Source organism: Myotis brandtii, unplaced genomic scaffold (genome assembly GCF_000412655.1).
Source record: "Myotis brandtii unplaced genomic scaffold, ASM41265v1 scaffold455, whole genome shotgun sequence".
In the NCBI taxonomy this organism is placed as follows: domain Eukaryota; kingdom Metazoa; phylum Chordata; class Mammalia; order Chiroptera; family Vespertilionidae; genus Myotis; species Myotis brandtii.
The window spans coordinates 1,411,621-1,429,526 of NW_005367384.1; the positions used below are offsets into that span (position 1 = coordinate 1,411,621).

Here is a 17,906-nt window from a genome sequence, read left to right on the forward strand (position 1 = left end):
CTGCTGCTGGAATTGCTCGGGGAGGGCGGTTGGGTGAATATTTGGGTGAATATTTGGGTAGAGATGGCTGCTGCTGGAATGGTAAGCCGAGCCAGCTCTCGGAGGAAACGGTCCCTTCCTTCCAGGCCCTCAGATGATACGTTTTTATAAACATTCAGGCAGGCAGCCTCTACAGGCTCCCGGGCTCTCCAAACACGTTTCAGGTTCATGGTCAGCGAGCCTCTGTTCTGAGCATGGGCACTGAGGAGAAGGCAGGAAACCGGAGGGTAGGAGGGGTCTGGAATTAGCCTTCTAAATTTAACATGCAGTGGCTTTTAGGCCGAGTGGATAAAAAATAAATTCCAGTGCTTAAAGCTCTTATCTTTGTTTACCATTCCCCAAACAGTGAGTGACCTGGGCCCTGACTCAGACTGAATTATCAACGCCATGCACACAGGACCAAGGATGGGAAGGCTGGGGACTGGGGCTGGGGGCTGGGTTGGAGTGGGGGTGGGGGATAAATAGAGCAAGTCGATCACTCTCCACATTCCTGTGACATTTGTGACATTTATTCGGCCTGGCAGAGTGACCGGGATCTACTAATGCAGCAGGCTGTCCCTGGGGGAGAGGGGGAGGTTGTGATGCATCAGACCATCCCAGATGTGAAAGGCACCATGGACTTGTCCATTTCCACCTCCTACTAGTGAGCGATCCATGAATATCCTACAGAGACCTTGTCAGATGCTCAATAACAGCTTTTGGAAATCTCCAGTGGGCATGGGACTTGCCTAGTTCCCTGTTATGCTCCTTTCATTTGGCCTGGCCAGCGCAGCTTAGTGGTTGAGCATGGACCTATGAACCAGGAGGTCACAGTTCGATTCCCGGCCAGGGCACATGCCTGGGTTGTGGGCCTGATCCCAAGTAGGGGTGTGCAGGAGGCAGTCAATCAGTGATTCCCTTCATCATTGATGTTTCTATCTCTCTCTCCCTCTCCCTTCCTCTCCTTTCATTTGAATACCATTCCCTACATTGAGTCAAAGTCTTTCTCTCTGGGACTTAACCACTGGGCCTGATTCTGCCCTCGGTAACTACAGGGGAAGTCCTTTCTCTTGCCGCCCAGCCACATGACTGCGCCCTTCTCCCCTTGGCTTGCTCTGTAGCACACCTCCTAGGAGGGTGTGTCAGTCCCTCCTGCTCCATCCCCTCTCCCCCTGCCCATCCTTCAACCCCACTGATGCTGGCTTTGGCAACCCCTCCCTCCCCCAGTTGGCTGATGCAGTGGCCTCTCCTAGTTCTTAATCTCCTTGGATGTGTCCAGGAGATCGGTGACACTGTCTGGGGTCCCTTCCTTCCCAGTCTCTCTGTCACCTGTCCCTGGACAGTCCTTATGGTTCAGCCCTCAGCATCCAGCTTTCTTTCCCACCCCCATCCCAGAGCACTCATTCATCTCCCCGGGACCCTCCACACACCTGCCAGGCGGAGCTCCTCCTGGCGGAGGCAGACCCACCTGGTTTGTCCACCCAGGAATGAACCTGGGGATCACTCTCATCTCGTCACTCCCTGACCCCTTATCTCCAAAGACCCACCTCCTTTAAGTAAGACAGATATTACTTAAGTAAAATATTTTTTAAAAATTAAAAAAAAAAAACACCTCCCCTGGCAACTCTCCCCTTATTATAATGTATAGCCTAGGGAGCTTTTAAGACAATGCCAATTCCTGCCCCCCAATCCACACCAATTACTACTGAGTATTCTGGGGGGAGGCCCTGGCATCAGTAGGGAGAGCCAAGATGGAGATGACTACTCAGATTGCTTCTCTCTTTCAACCCCTTTTCCCATTCCGAGGCGGACACTGGAATCGGAGCTCATCGCTTTTGCCTGGACTATCGCGTAGTCTCTCCTGTCTCATTTCCAAGCTCTTCCAAACATCCAGCCTACACATCATTGCAAGGTCACGAAATACCCCTTTCAGCGTTACCTCCACTCATCAGAAACCTTCTATGGCTCCCTGTTACCCAATAATAAATCTTGGAATGAACAAGTATATGGTTTCCCAAATATGTAATAAGTTGTATGGTAGGTGAATGTATCTTATCTCTTTTCCCCCCTCCCAACCCTCCAGCTCTGCAAAATGTATGTCAGGTATCCAACATTTACCTGGGAGACAGGGAACAAGAAGAATTTGTCTGAAAATTAAATGCAGAGAAAGTGGGCTGGGTGATTTAACTGTCACTTACGTAAGGGCTTATTTCTTTAAACATTATATACAATCAATGTGAATGATCCATGGCAATGGAGAGAACAGAATCCTAAATATTAAAAAGCAGCAGATAACCCAAAGACTCAGATCTAGTTGATTTTAGTGTATGTTTTATGCTTATGACTGCTTGTGTCTGATAATTGGGACAACTTTTAGAAATTAGGTAATTAGATGTTCCCAATTTGCCAACCCCGCCCCGCCTACACACACACACACACACACACACACACACACACACACTATAGAAATAAATAACTCAGCTCCCCAAATAATGCACTATTTTTTCTCTTGACCCTTTCCCGGAATAGAGATAGTGGTTAGATTGCAGCCCATTGGAGGGGGTGGGCAGAGGGAGGAGGGGAGGAACCCACAGTGAGAGAAAATAGAAGGAACTGGAGGGGGGTGGTGACAAGCTGCTTTTCGGCTGATTCACAGTTAAAGTTTTAGGCAGTATGTACAACCAATGTGTAAAACCGTTCAAAATATCTACAAAAGCTGAACATGCACATCCCTGTGACCCAGCAACTTGGTCCTAGGTATGTGTATCCCCAACAGAAACGTGCACATCTGCTCGCCAAAAGTCACGTACAAGAATGTGCGCTTTACTCATAATGACCCCCACACTGGGAACAACCAAACGTACAGAAAGGAACAGATGGTGAGGTAGCACCCAGAGAGTGGACACAGTACCCCTCCATGCCAGACCACGGATGACTATCGAAACACAATATTGAGCACGAGAAGGCAGATGCAAACACCTACATATATAAAGTTATTATAAAGACAAAAGTAATCTTTCGTGCAAGAGGACAGGAGAATGGTTACCCTCGCAGGTGCTTCAGAGCTCTGGAAATCTTCCGTGTCTCAAGCTGACGCTGGTTACACAGGTGTGCTTGCTTTGGGAAAATTCACTGGGCTACACTCTTGTTTGTGTTGTATTTTTTTGTATGTATGTTATGCTTCCAGAAATGGAAGGAAGGAAGGAAGGAAGGAAGGAAGGAAAAGGAAAGGAAAGGAAAGGAAAGGAGGAGGGAGGGAGGTCTAGGCAGCACGGCATGATGGGAAATGCTTGGCATCTGAAGATTTGGATTTAGTTCCGACTCTTCCATTTACTAGCTGTGTGACCTTGGACAAGCCATGGACCTCTCTGAATCTCTGCTTTCTTCACCAGTAAAATAGGCAACAAAAACTTCCCTAACACCTCACAGTGCAGTTGTGAGGACCAACGATACAATGGATGTAAAAGTCCTTCGGGCAGTAAAGTATGGCAGGAGGCAAGTGCTATTATTATAGATCTCTAAAGACAGACATTCCTGCGGGGTGAGCGCTATCAATAAAGCTCAAGCCAGGGCCATGGGCTGTGAGTGCTGACTGTGTGTGTGTGTGCGCACGCGCGCACACTCAGGCTGGTTTATGTTCTTGCATTACATCTCCCCGCCGCCCACCACCACCACCAATCTCTATGGCCTGGACCTCAGAGCACAGAGCACCTGGAATAAGCCATGTGTTCATGTGAGATGAGTCTGTCTCTTTCCTTTCAAAGTGGATATAAATAGATGCTATATATACTTTCCTAATTACTTTTTCTGATATATGCATGTCTGCATCTAAACCTGCCAAATTCTTTAAACTAGCACGTAGGACTTTCTGGGCATTGGCTAGGCAAGCCAGCGCTGTTGAGAGAAAGACCCTCCTCCGGCCCCTCTGTAACCATGACCTCCGCCCCCCATTGCCTCTTGCTCCAAGCCTGAAACCGCTCACTAGCCTCGTCTACGGAATCTCTGAGCTGAAAGTCAGAGCTGAAAGGACCTCAGCGCCTCTGCTGCGAGACTTGGGCAGTGAGGAGCCCAGGCCCTGCTCAGGCCTCGCCCGAGGACTCCCTCCTTGGAGACTGGTGGCAAGGGGAGGGGCTTTTCTTCTGGGTTTGTGGGCAAAAGGGCAAAGCCAATGTCACCACACTCCCCTGGACTGGTTTCATGTTATAGTCTTATGTCCCCTGGAGAATCGGAGCAAATGGAAATCTGTTCTTCATCTGGCTGCATGGCCCGTGGCTGTCCCGATGCTAGAATGCTGCATCCTAAGGGATTTCAAGTTCCCTGCCTCCTGGAGGGGAGGGAGGGCTGGGATGGCTCAGCCCGCTTTACATAGCGCTATGGGGCAGGGGGCGGGGGCAGAAGCACCCATCAACACTGCTTCAGGCTGCTGTTGCTGCGACTTGGGAGGCACAAAACTGAAGCCACCCTGTTTCTATTTCCTTTAGCAAAATAGGACAATGATAACATTCCTATTAGCTCCCTGATCTCCAGGAAAAATCTTCTTTTATTTTTTTTTTTTGTTAATCCTCATCTGAGGATATTTTTTCTATTGCTTTTCAGAGAGAGTGGAAGGAAGGTTGGGAGGGGGGAGAGAGAGAAAGAGAGAGAGAGAGAGAGAGAGAGAGAGAGAGAGAGAGAAGAAACTATTGAAAGCATGTCAAACTCAAAGGCTAACATGGGCCAAATAAACGAGGTATGTGGCCCGTGAGCCATGAGTTTGACCTGCTTGATCTATTGGTTGCCTCCCACATGCACCCCAACTGGGGGTGGAAAGAAAACCTGTAACTCAGGTACGACCCTTCGGTGGGTGGCCAACACTCTAATCACTGAGCCACACAGGCCAGGGCTCTAGGGAAAATCTTTTTTTCTTTATATATATTTGTATTGATTTCAGAGAGGAAGGGAGAGGGAGAGAGATAGAAACAACAATGATGAGAGAGAATCATTGATCGGCTGCCTCCCACACGCCTCCTACTGGGGATTGAGCCTGCAACCAGGGCATGTGCCCCTGATGGGAATCAAACCTGGGATCAAACCTGGGACCCTACAGTCTGCAGGCGATGCTCCATCCACTGAGCCAAACCAGCTAGGGCTGGGAAAAATCTTTTTGAAAGCAATTACATTTTTTATTTTCTTTTTCTCATGTACACTCCACATCATATTTAGGGTGTGTGTGTAGATGTGGGTGACTCGGTGTGTGTGTGTGTGTATGTGTGTGTGTGTGTGTGTGTGTGTGTGTGTGTCTAGCTTACAGAGAAAATGTACACAACAATCTAAATGTAGCAAAGCGATATTAATAGGAGAGAGCAGTATGATTTCCTCTTCAAGGGCTTTATCTAAAGATTTTCCATGAAGTTCCTTTAACCATCAGTTTACTTATTGCATTTAGATATCGGTTTACAGATCCTAACCTATATGATCTAAACACTAAGAAACCAAGAACCTTAAAAATAAAATTTGAATTACTGCCCATTCAAAATCAAACGCAGATGAAAAAAATCTTCCTAGAAATGAAGGAATGCTGGATTGGGAGTGTAAACCACAACACAAAGATCCAGTTTACTGTTTAAGTTTCTATTTTTCCCAATATTTATCCATTAAGTATTTAGTTGATATTTCCCAATGTTAAGTATTAGTAAATATTTAATACTGATTTTCAACCTTCTCAGGGCAGTTACTTATGCTATGAAGTAAGCCCCAGCCAAAGTAAGTGCTATCAGATTTTAGAGTCACTCTCCTCTTTGACGCATCCTTACAGTTTCATACACAACGGAGGGCCTCCCGATGAAATGAGTTCCCTGCTACTGAATATGTCCGAACAGAAGTATCATCAGCTTGTTTGGTACATTCAGTTTCCAGAGACCTTTCACTGGCTCGTCCGCCCTGCCCTAGAGATGGGTGGGGAACTGTCATGACCCCAACTTACAGACCAGGTGACCTGCTGATGTTGCCTTGGCAACTGGTCCAAGGCCACAGCTGATGGGCCATGGATCCAGGATGGAGCCCCGGCCGAACCTGGTGACGACTCCAGGCAGGGCCACGATCAGGGACCGAGGCTGCAGGACACCCTGTGGGGGAAGCAGGCAGGCTGACTTTAAGAGTCCTCCTGGTTCAGATTCTGAGTTCTTTGGTCTGTGCAGCAGGAGTCAGGGAAAACCCCTAGGGACCACTTTTTAAGTCATCTTTTGGAAGATGCTTCACATGCGTCCTGTCTGGACATAGAGAATATTCTGCTCAGACCCCCCCCCCGCAAGGCCCCCTGACACTCCAGGCAGGCAGACCCCGCCTGACCAGATGGACAGGGGGCTGAGCAGGCCCAGGCCGGCAGCACGGGAACACTCAGCCCAAGGTTCAGCCTCCTGCCTGTGAGACGCTGCTTCCATCTTCAACACTCAGGGTGAGCGGTCAGCCTGCTCTTCAAGGAAAAGCACTGCCTTCACTAAGCATCCCTTCCTTCTCCTCTTCACTTCTCATGAATTCTCCTCCACCCCCCAATTTTTTCTCTCTTAGTTTTTTCTAGATGGCAACGAAAAATGTGTAGCATATCAACCCACAGAGCATAACGGCCTTTGCCTTGCTTTTCTGACAGCCCTCCACCACTGTGTACAATCCCCTCCACATTTCATCCACTTCTGATGCTGCCCCGGTGGGAGCCTTTCTGCCTCCTGTGCCTGGAGACCTGCTCCCTGTTGTCCAAGATTCAGCCCCCAGTGTCCCCTCTCCCACTCAGCCACCCAATGCAATCATTTTTAATTCTTTAACACAGCTCAGAGTCTTTGCAGAGGCTATTCCACCCACTCCTGCTGTTTAAATGTCTATTTAGTAGTTTAACTTTATCGGAAACAAAGCTTTAACCTACACAAATTGGAAGAGTAATTGCATAAACCCTGGGTATACCCATCACCTGACTTCAACCAGAGTCAACTTATGGCCACTCTAGTTTCATGTAACTCCCACCCTACCCCACTTCCATCAAAGAGGAATCCCAGGCATCTCATCACGTTGTCTGTAAATATTTCGGTATATATCTCTAAAAGAAAAGGGCTCTTTTCTAAAACACGCCCACCATACCATCATCCCACTAAAAATAAACCATAAGTTCCTAAGCACACAGAATATCCCCTCAGGGTCCAAGGCCCTGTGATTGACTTTTTTTGATTATTGGTTTGAACCAGCATTGCAACAAGCCCACCCACTTTTCACCTGCTTCTTCTTATTCACTGTAAGGATCTCTGTTTACACATCACTTCCTTCTAGCAGCTGCCCCATCCAAATGCCAGGATGTGTGCCCCTTGTCAGTTCTCCCACAGCTCCCATCCTGTAACTCAGTGGGTCTCAAAGTAATGCCCCTGTGCCTAGCACAGTGCCTGGTCAATAGTATGCACCAACTCTCTCTGGGTTGGATGAATAAGTAAATAAATGAGCTCCCAAAAAAGAGCTATAGTTCCTGTTCCTAAGCCCACATTCAGTATAAGGACTTACTTAGGAGTCTGTTTCCCCATGGAGCAGAGACTTGATCCTGTTGGATCCCAGCACCTAGCCCCCCACCTGGCACACACTAGGTGTTTGAGGGATTGCTGAATGAGTAACACTTGGGTTTCCATTCCAAGTTCCATCTGTGTGACTTGGGGGTTCATGGCTTCCCTCTCTGGGGCTCGTTTTTCCCACCTCTATGATGAAGAATCTGGATTCATGATTTCTAAGGTCCTTTGGGGTCTAACTTGTGATTCTGAATTGGGGCCCAGCCTCCCAGGGAGTTCCCATTTGCCATACATTTGCTGCCCTCTGCTGGCAGGATTGGCTCACAACCCCTTTGTCCCAGAGTTTCCTGAAAGAACTACAGGCCGGCAAAACTAGGTCCCAGAGAGTAGGCTGGTCTGTAAATGGGACAGGGACATAAAACATAGTCCCATTAAAACACAGAGGCCTGCGCCTCCCTCCACCCCATCCCGAAAGGAGGATCCTGGGGTAGCAGACAGACAGGAAGACTAGCAGTGGTCTGACCCCTCAGGCTACACATTAGAACCTGGGGAGGGAAGGACTTCAAAAGAAAACATGGGGCCCAGGCTCCCCTTCAGACCAATAATCAAATCAATAGTATGGACCAACGCTCCCTGGGTTGAATGAATAAGTAAATGAGGTTGGCGGGGCCCAAGCATCCATCTGTATTAAAAGCCGTCCGCTGCAGCTCATGTTCCACCACATCAGAACTGCTGGGCCACACTAATGCTCACATGTGTAAGTTGAGCCAAAAGCTTAAAAGCACAGTTAAAAGCTCCTCCAGGGAAAGAATAAATGAAGACTTTGACTTTATCATACAAATATCCCTTAGTCCGTCTTAGCACATTTTTTTTCAAACAGGCTCACCCAAACCCACAGTAGGCTGCGAACCCTCAAAGACCTTCAGACCTCCGTGCCGAACACACTCAGTTCGGCGGGTCCTCGAATAATGTCATTTCGGTCAATGTCGTTTCGCAGGGTGAGGGCCAGAGCGGGATGGTGCCACTGCAGTGGAAGTCATCAGGGGGTGTCAGGGTTCCCCAACATGGGGTACTATTAGCTCCATACCTCCCCCTCCCCCAGCATCTAATCAGTATTTCCCAACTTTTCCTAATCTGATAGGTGACAAATGGACTCTCATGATTTTCATTTGTATTCTTATGACAATTTGTATTTCTTCTTCTGTGCTTTGCCTCTTCATAGCCTTTGACCCTTTTTCTAATGAATTTCTCTTCTTAGCTCTTTGGGTTCTGTTACTATTTATTAATCCTTTATAAATGTTGCAAACTTTTCTTTCTTCTTTGTCTATTTTACTATTTGTCTTGTAACTTTATTAGTCCCTATAACCACAGTTTCCTCATTTACTAGCTGTCTGGCCGGTTTGCTGGGAGGATTAAATAAGGTAGTGTCTGTACAATGCGTAGCCTGCTGCACCACCAGGTCTCCCTAAGTGCCAACGATGTTTCATAACTGAACTTCTCTATATGACACTCAGAGGCCCCAGCCCCCGGCTGGGCCTGCCTGGCCTCAATAGTATACTAGTCGCACCATGAAACAAGCACAGAGGACATTCTGCTCAACAGGACATGTGGGGCGCTCATCACATGCCATCGAGGTGGTATCAGCTTTGGATCTGGTGGGGGTTCCATTTAAGTGTTTGCTCAAGTTGGAGCAGGACTCTAACGTGAAGGGAAAAGACAGAAGGCTGTGTGACTTGGTCTAACTCGACACTCTTCCTTTGTCACATCCCTCGGTCAGACGGCCCCTGAGTACTGCAGCCTCCAGGAAGGCCTGCCCTACCTGGACATGGTGATCGCAGAGACCTTGAGGATGTACCCACCGGCTTTCAGGTAGGCTCGCACCCCCACCCTGCGCCCCAGGTCCCTTCAGCATCACTGCTTGGGGTCCTCACCTGTCCAGTCTGCCACCACCTGCGTTATCTGTAACGCTGGACTCAAGCTCCTTGGAGGCAGGATCTGAGTCTTACGTTTCTTTGTATCCCCTGGGGGCACCCAGTGTAATGCCTTCCATGCAGTAACCATAGCAATAAGCGTCTCAACATGACCTTCCTCCCCACCCCAAGCTGGTCTCCTTGGCCTCCCAGCGTTAGATGGCTTTCGCCACTCCCCTGGCCCATTCCTTCCTTCCTTCATTCAGCAGCTTTTATTGAGCATCTGCCTTGTGCCATGCACTAGGAAATGAGCCACGTACAAAACAGAGACACACCCATGCCCTTGGAATTGACATTCCAGGGGGAGCTGCCAAGGCCTCGTCCCCAACAGCCCACACCTGTTCTGTCTTCGGAGTTCCAAGCCAAGGTCTGACTGCGCCACACCACACTGTTCCTCACTGCCTCCCTCCCTGGCACTTTCGGCCCTAACTATGCTTCGTGTTATATTTGGACACATTTCAGCTGCTCTGTAAAATGTCTCCACTGTACATCCAGCCACACTAGCCTGTGGTGCCTTGAGAGCAGGAACCAGGCCACCTGCTTCTTTCAAAGTCCCCCTAAACCAGGCATCTCGTGGAGCCAGGTCTCCCTTCAGGTCTAGATTTCAGGCTCCAGAATCAGAAGCCACACAATAAAGTCCATCCACATTTCTATGAATGAATAAACCACAAGGAGATATAAGAAAATGTGGATGATTTGCAGGTATCTTGAAATTATATTCCAAAAACATCACTAGAGAGTGTGTTTGTAGATATTGTCCAATATGTTCAGGCCCAGAGCAAATGTAGAGAATTCCAGGGTGTGAGTCATGATACGTGGTCCCCGAGCACACGAGGCTTCTGTCACCGGTCTGGGAGCAGTGGTGACGCCAGGCCCGCCTGCTCCCCTGGCGCCAGGGTGAGGAGTGACTCCACGGGCCTTCCCTGATTTGGAGGGAGCCACAAAGCAAACTGTATCCAATCTTTGTTTATTAATGATTTATATCCAACGTCCTTCTAATAGAACTTGGGCGGCTGCTATACACATTAAAAGAAAATTCAAAATAAGACATTCAGGGACACAACAAAGACCGTCAAAAGGAAAGAAGCCTTTAGGGGGCCCCAGAGACACCGGTGTCCCAGGTCAGGCCCGCCGGGTGCTGGGGCTCCTGGCACAGGGGAACTCAGCTGAGTTGAACAGTCGTGTTCTCTAGGGGGAGGAAAGTGTATAAACTCATCAAAGACACATCATTTCCTGGATCTAAACTCAATCAAAAACTCATCACCAGACCTTGAATAGATGACGTGTTGAGTGACAAAGTGAACGGGCTCTTAAACACAAAATGCCGTGGCCAGTTCTCCAGTCCTCCTGCTGGCCTGTATCCGCAGCACCATGTGAGCAAGTCGGCAACAGCATCGCTCCTGGGAAATAGCACACTGGCGCTCCCACTCCGGGGCAGGACAGAAACCAGAGTACCTGGATGCATTTGTTAAAATTCCCCCATAAAGTCGCATATAGTGCAGTGACCTATACTGACAGAATGGGTCTAGGCCAGTGATTTTCTACCTTTTTCATGGCACACATTAACTAATTACTAAAATTCTGTGGCATGCCAAAAAGTATAATTTTTGCAGATCTGACAAAAAAAATAGGTATAATTTTTATTCATTCACACTGGACAGCTATTGTTGTTGGCTGTTGGCAATTTTCAATTTGACAATCTAAAGGAAAAGAGGTCAGGGCCCCTGACTAGTCAGGTATTGCACGTTTTAAAAAAGTCATATGGCACGCCAGTTGAAAATCGCTGGTCTAGATATAAAGTCAGGACAGTCTTGGCCCAGCCCTGAGTTTACTGTGTGACCTTGGGTAAGTTCTGTACTGCTCTGTGCCTCTGTGTCCTGAGTGTTCAATGGGCACACGTGCCTGCTCCGCCTGCCCCACGGAGTACAGTGAGAGTCAGTGGGATAGTGATGGGAAAACGCGCTCCCCTCTGAGCAGCCGGCCATGGAAGGTATGAGGTAAAGAGCAAGAGGCACTGAGCTTCGCGTCGAGTGGCCAGCGTCCAGTCCTGCTCCAACCCCGGGCACGCCATGATCTCCTGGGCCTCCCCTTCCTCTACCCCTACTCCATTGGCATTTTAAACTGAGCTCTGCTGATTTCTGTTATCAAACAACAAAAATGAGACAGGCAAACCATCATTATTCTCACCCAAACAAGAGGCCAATTCGCTTTGGCCCAGGCATAGGATTTGAGGTGAATGTAAAGAGAGTGAGAATTTTATTATTCTATTCTAGTCTAGTCTAGTCTAATTCTATTCTTCTATTCCATTTTATTATTCCTTTAATCTCAGAAAAAGCCTGCTAGCTTTTCCCAAGCACTGATACAACTTGACTGACACCCTCATCTATAAAAATAACTCAGAATGGCCCTTGTGAAAAACATAATTCTTATTGAAAGGTTATTAATGTGAGTCCAATTTCTATGCAGTAGAATTCAGAGATTTTTTTCTGGCATTTTATGCAGCCTAACCGAGCCAGAGAGGCCACCATGTTCAGAAGGGAGGCCCTGTTTTCTGTTTTGTAGGGGGCTTTGCATCCAGGTCCAAGCTATTTCCGGTAAAGATGACAAAGAAGGGTTTGAGCTGAGGTTGTACACCCCTCCCCCCATCTTCCTGCTCAAAACTGGGGTTTTGCTCCCAGATGCATACACATACTAACTGCATTAGTAACTGAGCATTTGAATGGGCCCCACAACCCTGCCTCTCAGGCTCCTGACTCTTACATTAAATGCTCATAACAGAGTGATGAATGCTGCAAGGAGCTGCGGTTGCTGTTAATATCTTTTATAGCTATAATTAATATAATAATTTTATATCCTCTAAGATATTGAGGGAAGCCCAGTCCTACCACTTGAAGCAAAAGCCAACATAGATTATTTTTAATTTTTAAAAAAATTATTTATATTACCAAAACAATATGCTTATACCTAAAAAATACCCCAAAAAACTAAACAACACAGAAGGATCCAAAGAAAAAGTTGTCAGCCTGGTGCCCTGCCATCCTCCACCCCAGTCCCATCCCCTAGAGGAGATAATGGGAGCAGTTTAGGAATTCTTCCAGAAATTGTCTGTCCATATGCAAACATAGATAGTCTAGCCCTTAAAAAATAGAACATAAAAGGGATTATGCCACGGCCATTCGATAAAATAAACCATCTGACCAGAAGCATTCCTCTCGGGTGGAACTTATCCATAGTGACACAGACAATGAATGGGGAACAGATTTGCAAACTCAAATTTCCTTTAGGTAAAGCGAGGGGTGAGGGAGGGTGTGGCCATGTAAACCCTCACCAGAAATAAGCCCTTCAAAGGCACCCGTGTGCCCCCAACCCAGGCATAACATGGGCTTCAGGCTGGATGAAGGAAGGAGCAGTGACTGCGCTTTCACCAAGATCCAGGCCAGTCTAAAAAGCCTAGAGCAAGCATGTCAAACTCGTGGCCCGCAGGCCACATGCCTCGTTTATTTGGCCCGTGTTAGCCTTTGAGTTTGACATGCTTGGCCGAGGCTGCAGGGTCCTGGGCAGTAGAGACTTACTGGGGTGGGGTGGGTAGGCCTTGGTCACCCCCCGAAGGGGACAGGGCCTCCTCTTCCCTTGTCCCTCATTCCACACTTCAGACCCAGAACCCCTTTGCCCTGGCATCGCCCCACCCTAGCTCTCCTCATCTCTACTCTGCATCAAGGCCGGGGTGACCCGTTGTTCCCGCTTCCCTCCCCGCCCCCCCAGGTTCACACGGGAGGCGGCACAGGACTGCGAGTTGCTGGGGCAGCGCATTCCCGCGGGCACAGTGGTCGAAATGGCTGTGGGCGCCTTACACCATGACCCCGAGCACTGGCCACGTCCAGAGGCCTTTGACCCCGAGAGGTGAGCACCGCCCCTTCAAATGGGCCCCTGAGGGAGGTGAGCGATGGGAGACTATAGGTGGCTGCCTGGAGACCCAGATTTGGTAAAGATCTAGTACCATTGTCCCCTGTCAAAAGCCAAGGCAATCATATTGTACCACTTTTAAAAGCCCCAAACAGAATCCAGAGAGTTAGCATTTCAGCAGCACTGCATGCAAGGAACAAGGCAATTTCAAGTGGGTGTCCTCTGTTTGTTCAAACCGGGACACAGGACACCGGATCATATTTCAGGTGTGCACGGGAAAGTAACACAACATCTTTTCCTTTTTAAAAAATGGAGCCTGATCCAAAACAAGATCAACACAATTTCTTCATGAGAACCAGCTAGAGTGACTAACATGGCAGACCTGGACCCCCTCCTGCCCCTACGTGGGATGTGGTCCCTTGTTTACACTTCATTTCTAGGCTCCCAGACTTAAAATGTCTGCACCGGTATCCACAGCCCCTCCTCAAAAGAACGCATTTCTATCACTTCCTGTGCGATCTGGCCAGGGAGGGCTGGTCAGGCAGCAGGTGGGCTCCACCTTCAGTGCTTCCAACTTCCCGGGGACCCAACCCCAGCTCTACAACCAGCCACAGGGAAGCTGTGGGCAGTGGTGCCTAGACAAATACTATACGCTGCTGCACAGCCGCTCCTAGAAATAAAGATCAGGAACCATAAACAGTGGCCGCTAGGCTTATAGCATCATCTTTGAAACAAACATTGCATTAATATTCAGTTGAAAAAGGGGATGGGGGGTCCAGGGTACCTTGGGCCCAGAAAAGTGTGGAGGTGGTAAGACGTGAGCTGGCTACCACACAACAGTGGCTGTCACCTAGCTTTACTGCCACAGAACACGTGTGGCACACGCTGCCATGTGTAGCAGATAGGCAATTCCTCTGAGGAAGGCCTTCCGTGGCTCAAGTACCACAGCCTCCAGTAGTTCAATTTCACTGCTTGAACCAGAGGGGCAAGGACAGCTGGCAGGACCTGGCCTTGGGGCAGGAGAGGAGGACCAGGGCCCGGGGACCCTTCTTAGGAAGTATGGCTGGTGTCACCTCTGGCTGATGGAGAAGGTGGAGCCCAGGGTCCAGGTAAGGGCTGTGGTTTCTTTAAGGCTCTTACCTTTCTGGATCATAGTGAGCCCGCAGGCTCGTTAACAGCACGATGGGCTGTAGGAGGGCAGGAGGACAACATTGACTGTCCAGGTGATTCTTTTCATTCAAAATGCCTTTGCAGGAAGGGAGGAGGGGGGTGGAACGAAAGCTCAGGGATTAGCAGCCACCAGCTCCATAGTTTGGGGACAGGCCCAAGAGAAAACGGGATTCTGTTGCCTTCGGTGGAGGTTAGGCCCGCTTGGTAGGATCGTCACCTCTGATGTAGGGGACCCTCAGCCAGACCGAGTGGCTGAAGAGGCCCCGAAGTGGAGGCGGGTGTCCTGGGCCAACCCTGACTGCGCTGCCTCACAGGTTCACGGCCGAGGCCCAGAGGTGCCGGCGACCCTTCACCTACCTGCCATTCGGAGCGGGTCCCCGGAGCTGCCTCGGGGTGCGGCTGGGGCTGCTGGAGGTCAAGCTGACGCTGCTCCACCTCCTGAGCAAGTTCCGGTTTGAAGTCTGCCCTGAGACTCAGGTGAGCCCCCTGCAGGTGAGCCCTGCTGCTCCAGGCTCAGGCGTGTTCACCGCATTGTCTGCACTGCAACTGGCCTAATATTATTCTTCTTCTTTGTACAGTAGGGTTAGCCCTCATGATGCTATAGCCCTTCCCTCCTTGGCAAAGAGAATCCAAAGTAGGTTTTATTATTCCCATTTTCAGACGAGGAGCTAAAAAGAGGTTAAGTAACTTGCCTGAGGTCAAACAGTTGGACTACAGGCTCCATGAGGACAGGGAACAAAAGTTTGTCATATTTATTGTTCGGTGCCTCAGCACCCAGCTTAATGCCAGGCACATGGCAGATGCTCATTCATTCATTCAACAAACATCAACAAGCAAATGAATGACTAGCGAGAGTGAAGAAACTGGGGTTCAAATCAGATCTTGCTCATTCCCAAGCCCTCCCTCTCCTCCACATCCAGCAGCCTGTCTGCAAGGGGCTAGCTGTTCCCCACACAACCGGAACTTCGCTCTCCTCCATGCCTTTTTGGAACTCCCCTGCACAGCAGTAGACCTGGACCAGAGCGCATAGGGGACAGATAAGGACACAGTGACAGATGGTGACAACTTCTAGATCCAGAGTGGCACTGCCCCTCTCCCCCAGCAAACAGGGAGACTGGGGCGGGTGCTGGTCCAGGAGGAATAAGGAGTTCAGTTGGGCTAAAAAAGATATTGGATGTGAAAATGTCCACCAAGTTCTGATGGTCACTGCTGGAGAGAGGAGGGACAAATTGGGAGCACAGAGTTGAGCCAAAGCAGATGAGGGAACAGAGAAAGAAGGCAGGTCTGACTGCCCTAGGTCTTCCACGTGTGCAAGACTTCCTTCTGGGGTTTGCCTCATTACCCTTTATCTTGACATACAGTACAGTGGCTGGACCAATGTCCCCAACCACTGCTTATGCCTGGCTCAAGAACCAGCCATGAGTCTGGAGCCTGCTGATCTGGGGAGAACTTATCTGAGCCCATTTTACATTCCCCACCCCAACTTCCCACTCTAAGAGCGTTCTACCTGCTCAGGCTACTGCCCCGACCTGGAATGTCATCTCTTCAACTTTCCACCCCAAGTCTAGTCCCATCCTCCACATTCCTGGGTGTTGCCTCAAATCCTGAAGTGACTCCTGAGAAGTTCTGCTCACATGGCTTCTCCCATTCCTAGACCCACCTCAGGAGTCACCTCCTCCAGGAAGCCCTCCCTGACTTCGCTAGCCCCAAATGACCTCCTTTTTTTGAAGTCCAATTGTGTTTCTAGTTTGTCTAGGCCTGCACTAATACAGGAGCTACTAGCCACATGTGGCTATTTAAATGTTAATGATGAAATCAAATAAAAAATTCAGCCCCTCTTTTCCACTAACCACATTTCAAGCATTCAACAGCTACATAATGCTAGTGGCTACCATACAGGATAGCACAGGTCTAGACCATCTTGCTTCTGGGGCATAAAACTGGTCTCCCATCTGAACTATAATCCTCAAAGACATCTGACAATTCTGCCAAGGCCCCAGTAGTAAGGCCTGGTGACTCCTTTCCTCGAAAGGGTTCACGTGAGCCACTGAACCATCATTTTACATATGGCTCCAGGGGCTACCCTGCTTCTTAAGTATTTCTTTGGTGTTTCTTCCAAGACCCCAGCCCACCAGGGATATTCCTTGTAAGACATAAGGAAAGCTTTCTGCATGGCACTGAGGTCAGACCACAGCACGCTTGAGCAGGGAACAGCATGAGGCCCAACTCCCCAAAGTCCTTCCCAGAGCGGCTGCTCAGTGGCTGGCTGGGCACAGGGAGGGAGATGGAGATGAGGAGAGTTTGAGGCTTGGCTCTCCATTTTCTAGTCATGTGACCTTGAACAAGTCACTTGGCCTCTCTGAACCTTCATTTCTTCATTTGCAAAGTGAGCCACTACCACCTCTTTTGCAGGGTTCTTGGGAGAATAAATGGGAATTATTAACACAGGAAAGGGGGGATGAGCACCAGTGCTGCAGGGCCCAGTGCCTAGTCCTGGAGAGGCAGCTCTGCTGGGTCCGAGGGGTCCTGATGGGAGGCTGCATTGCTCGCTCCTGGCTCAACTCTCTGAGACCTCAGCCGAATTTCCATAACCCTGCTTCAGGCCCAGTTCCAAGAATGTTTCCCTGTGGTTGTGTTTAACTGTGACAAATATTTTAATCTCCTCTATCTTAGGTACCACTGCAGCTAGAATCCAAATCTGCCCTAAGTCCAAAAAATGGTGTCTACATCAAGGTTGTCTCCCGCTGACACAGTTACAACAGCACCTTCTAATTCAAAGAAAAGCCTTGTGGAAATTCGGATTTGGGGGAAACGTCACCTAAGTAATTTAAAGGGTGCCTGGCATACAAGTATAAAAGAGGTCATTTCCGTAACATTTCCTAAATGTTTAATAAACGTTTGTTTGTTACACTTAGTTTTGTCTTTGCCAATGGTGTTTGAACCACATATCCCCCTCTCTCAATAAGGAATTGCTGATAAATAAGTGAAACTGTAGCTTTGACAAAATGACTGAGAACTTAGGGTTTTGTCCTGGCCTCAGGATGGAAGGAATCGACACAGGGGCACTGTGCTGAGCTGTCCTGATGGTACCAGCTCATAGGCCTTTTCAGCTTCTGGTGCTTTGCAGTATTTGACTGAGGCAATGACATTCAGAAGTTCAACTTCAAAGGTGGTTCAAAAGCTTTATTATTCTTTGATATTTCTAGGTAGGGTAATACCGACTTCTTAAGTTTCAATGTACAGAAAAGTGATAGAGGCTAAAGTGTACTTTTTCTTTTTAAGAGCATCATCATCTTTTCTTAATTTTGATCAAGAAATTAAAATACAG

General features: G+C 48.7%; 1 protein-coding gene across 3 annotated transcripts in view; it reads left to right on the forward strand.

Annotated features, from left to right (window-relative positions):
* Window positions 1-17,488, forward strand: part of TBXAS1 (thromboxane A synthase 1 (platelet)) — a 157,497-nt gene extending 140,009 nt beyond the window's left edge. For all 3 annotated transcript variants that reach the window (XM_005875001.2, XM_014546719.1, XM_014546720.1), the window contains 4 exons: window positions 9,313-9,404; window positions 13,268-13,405; window positions 14,893-15,055; window positions 17,252-17,488. In XM_005875001.2, the coding sequence (XP_005875063.1) occupies window positions 9,313-9,404; window positions 13,268-13,405; window positions 14,893-15,055; window positions 17,252-17,326 (468 nt within the window). In that variant the 3' untranslated portion in view covers window positions 17,327-17,488. The remainder of the gene's footprint in view (window positions 1-9,312; window positions 9,405-13,267; window positions 13,406-14,892; window positions 15,056-17,251) is intronic.
* Window positions 17,489-17,906: the final 418 nt, after the last annotated feature.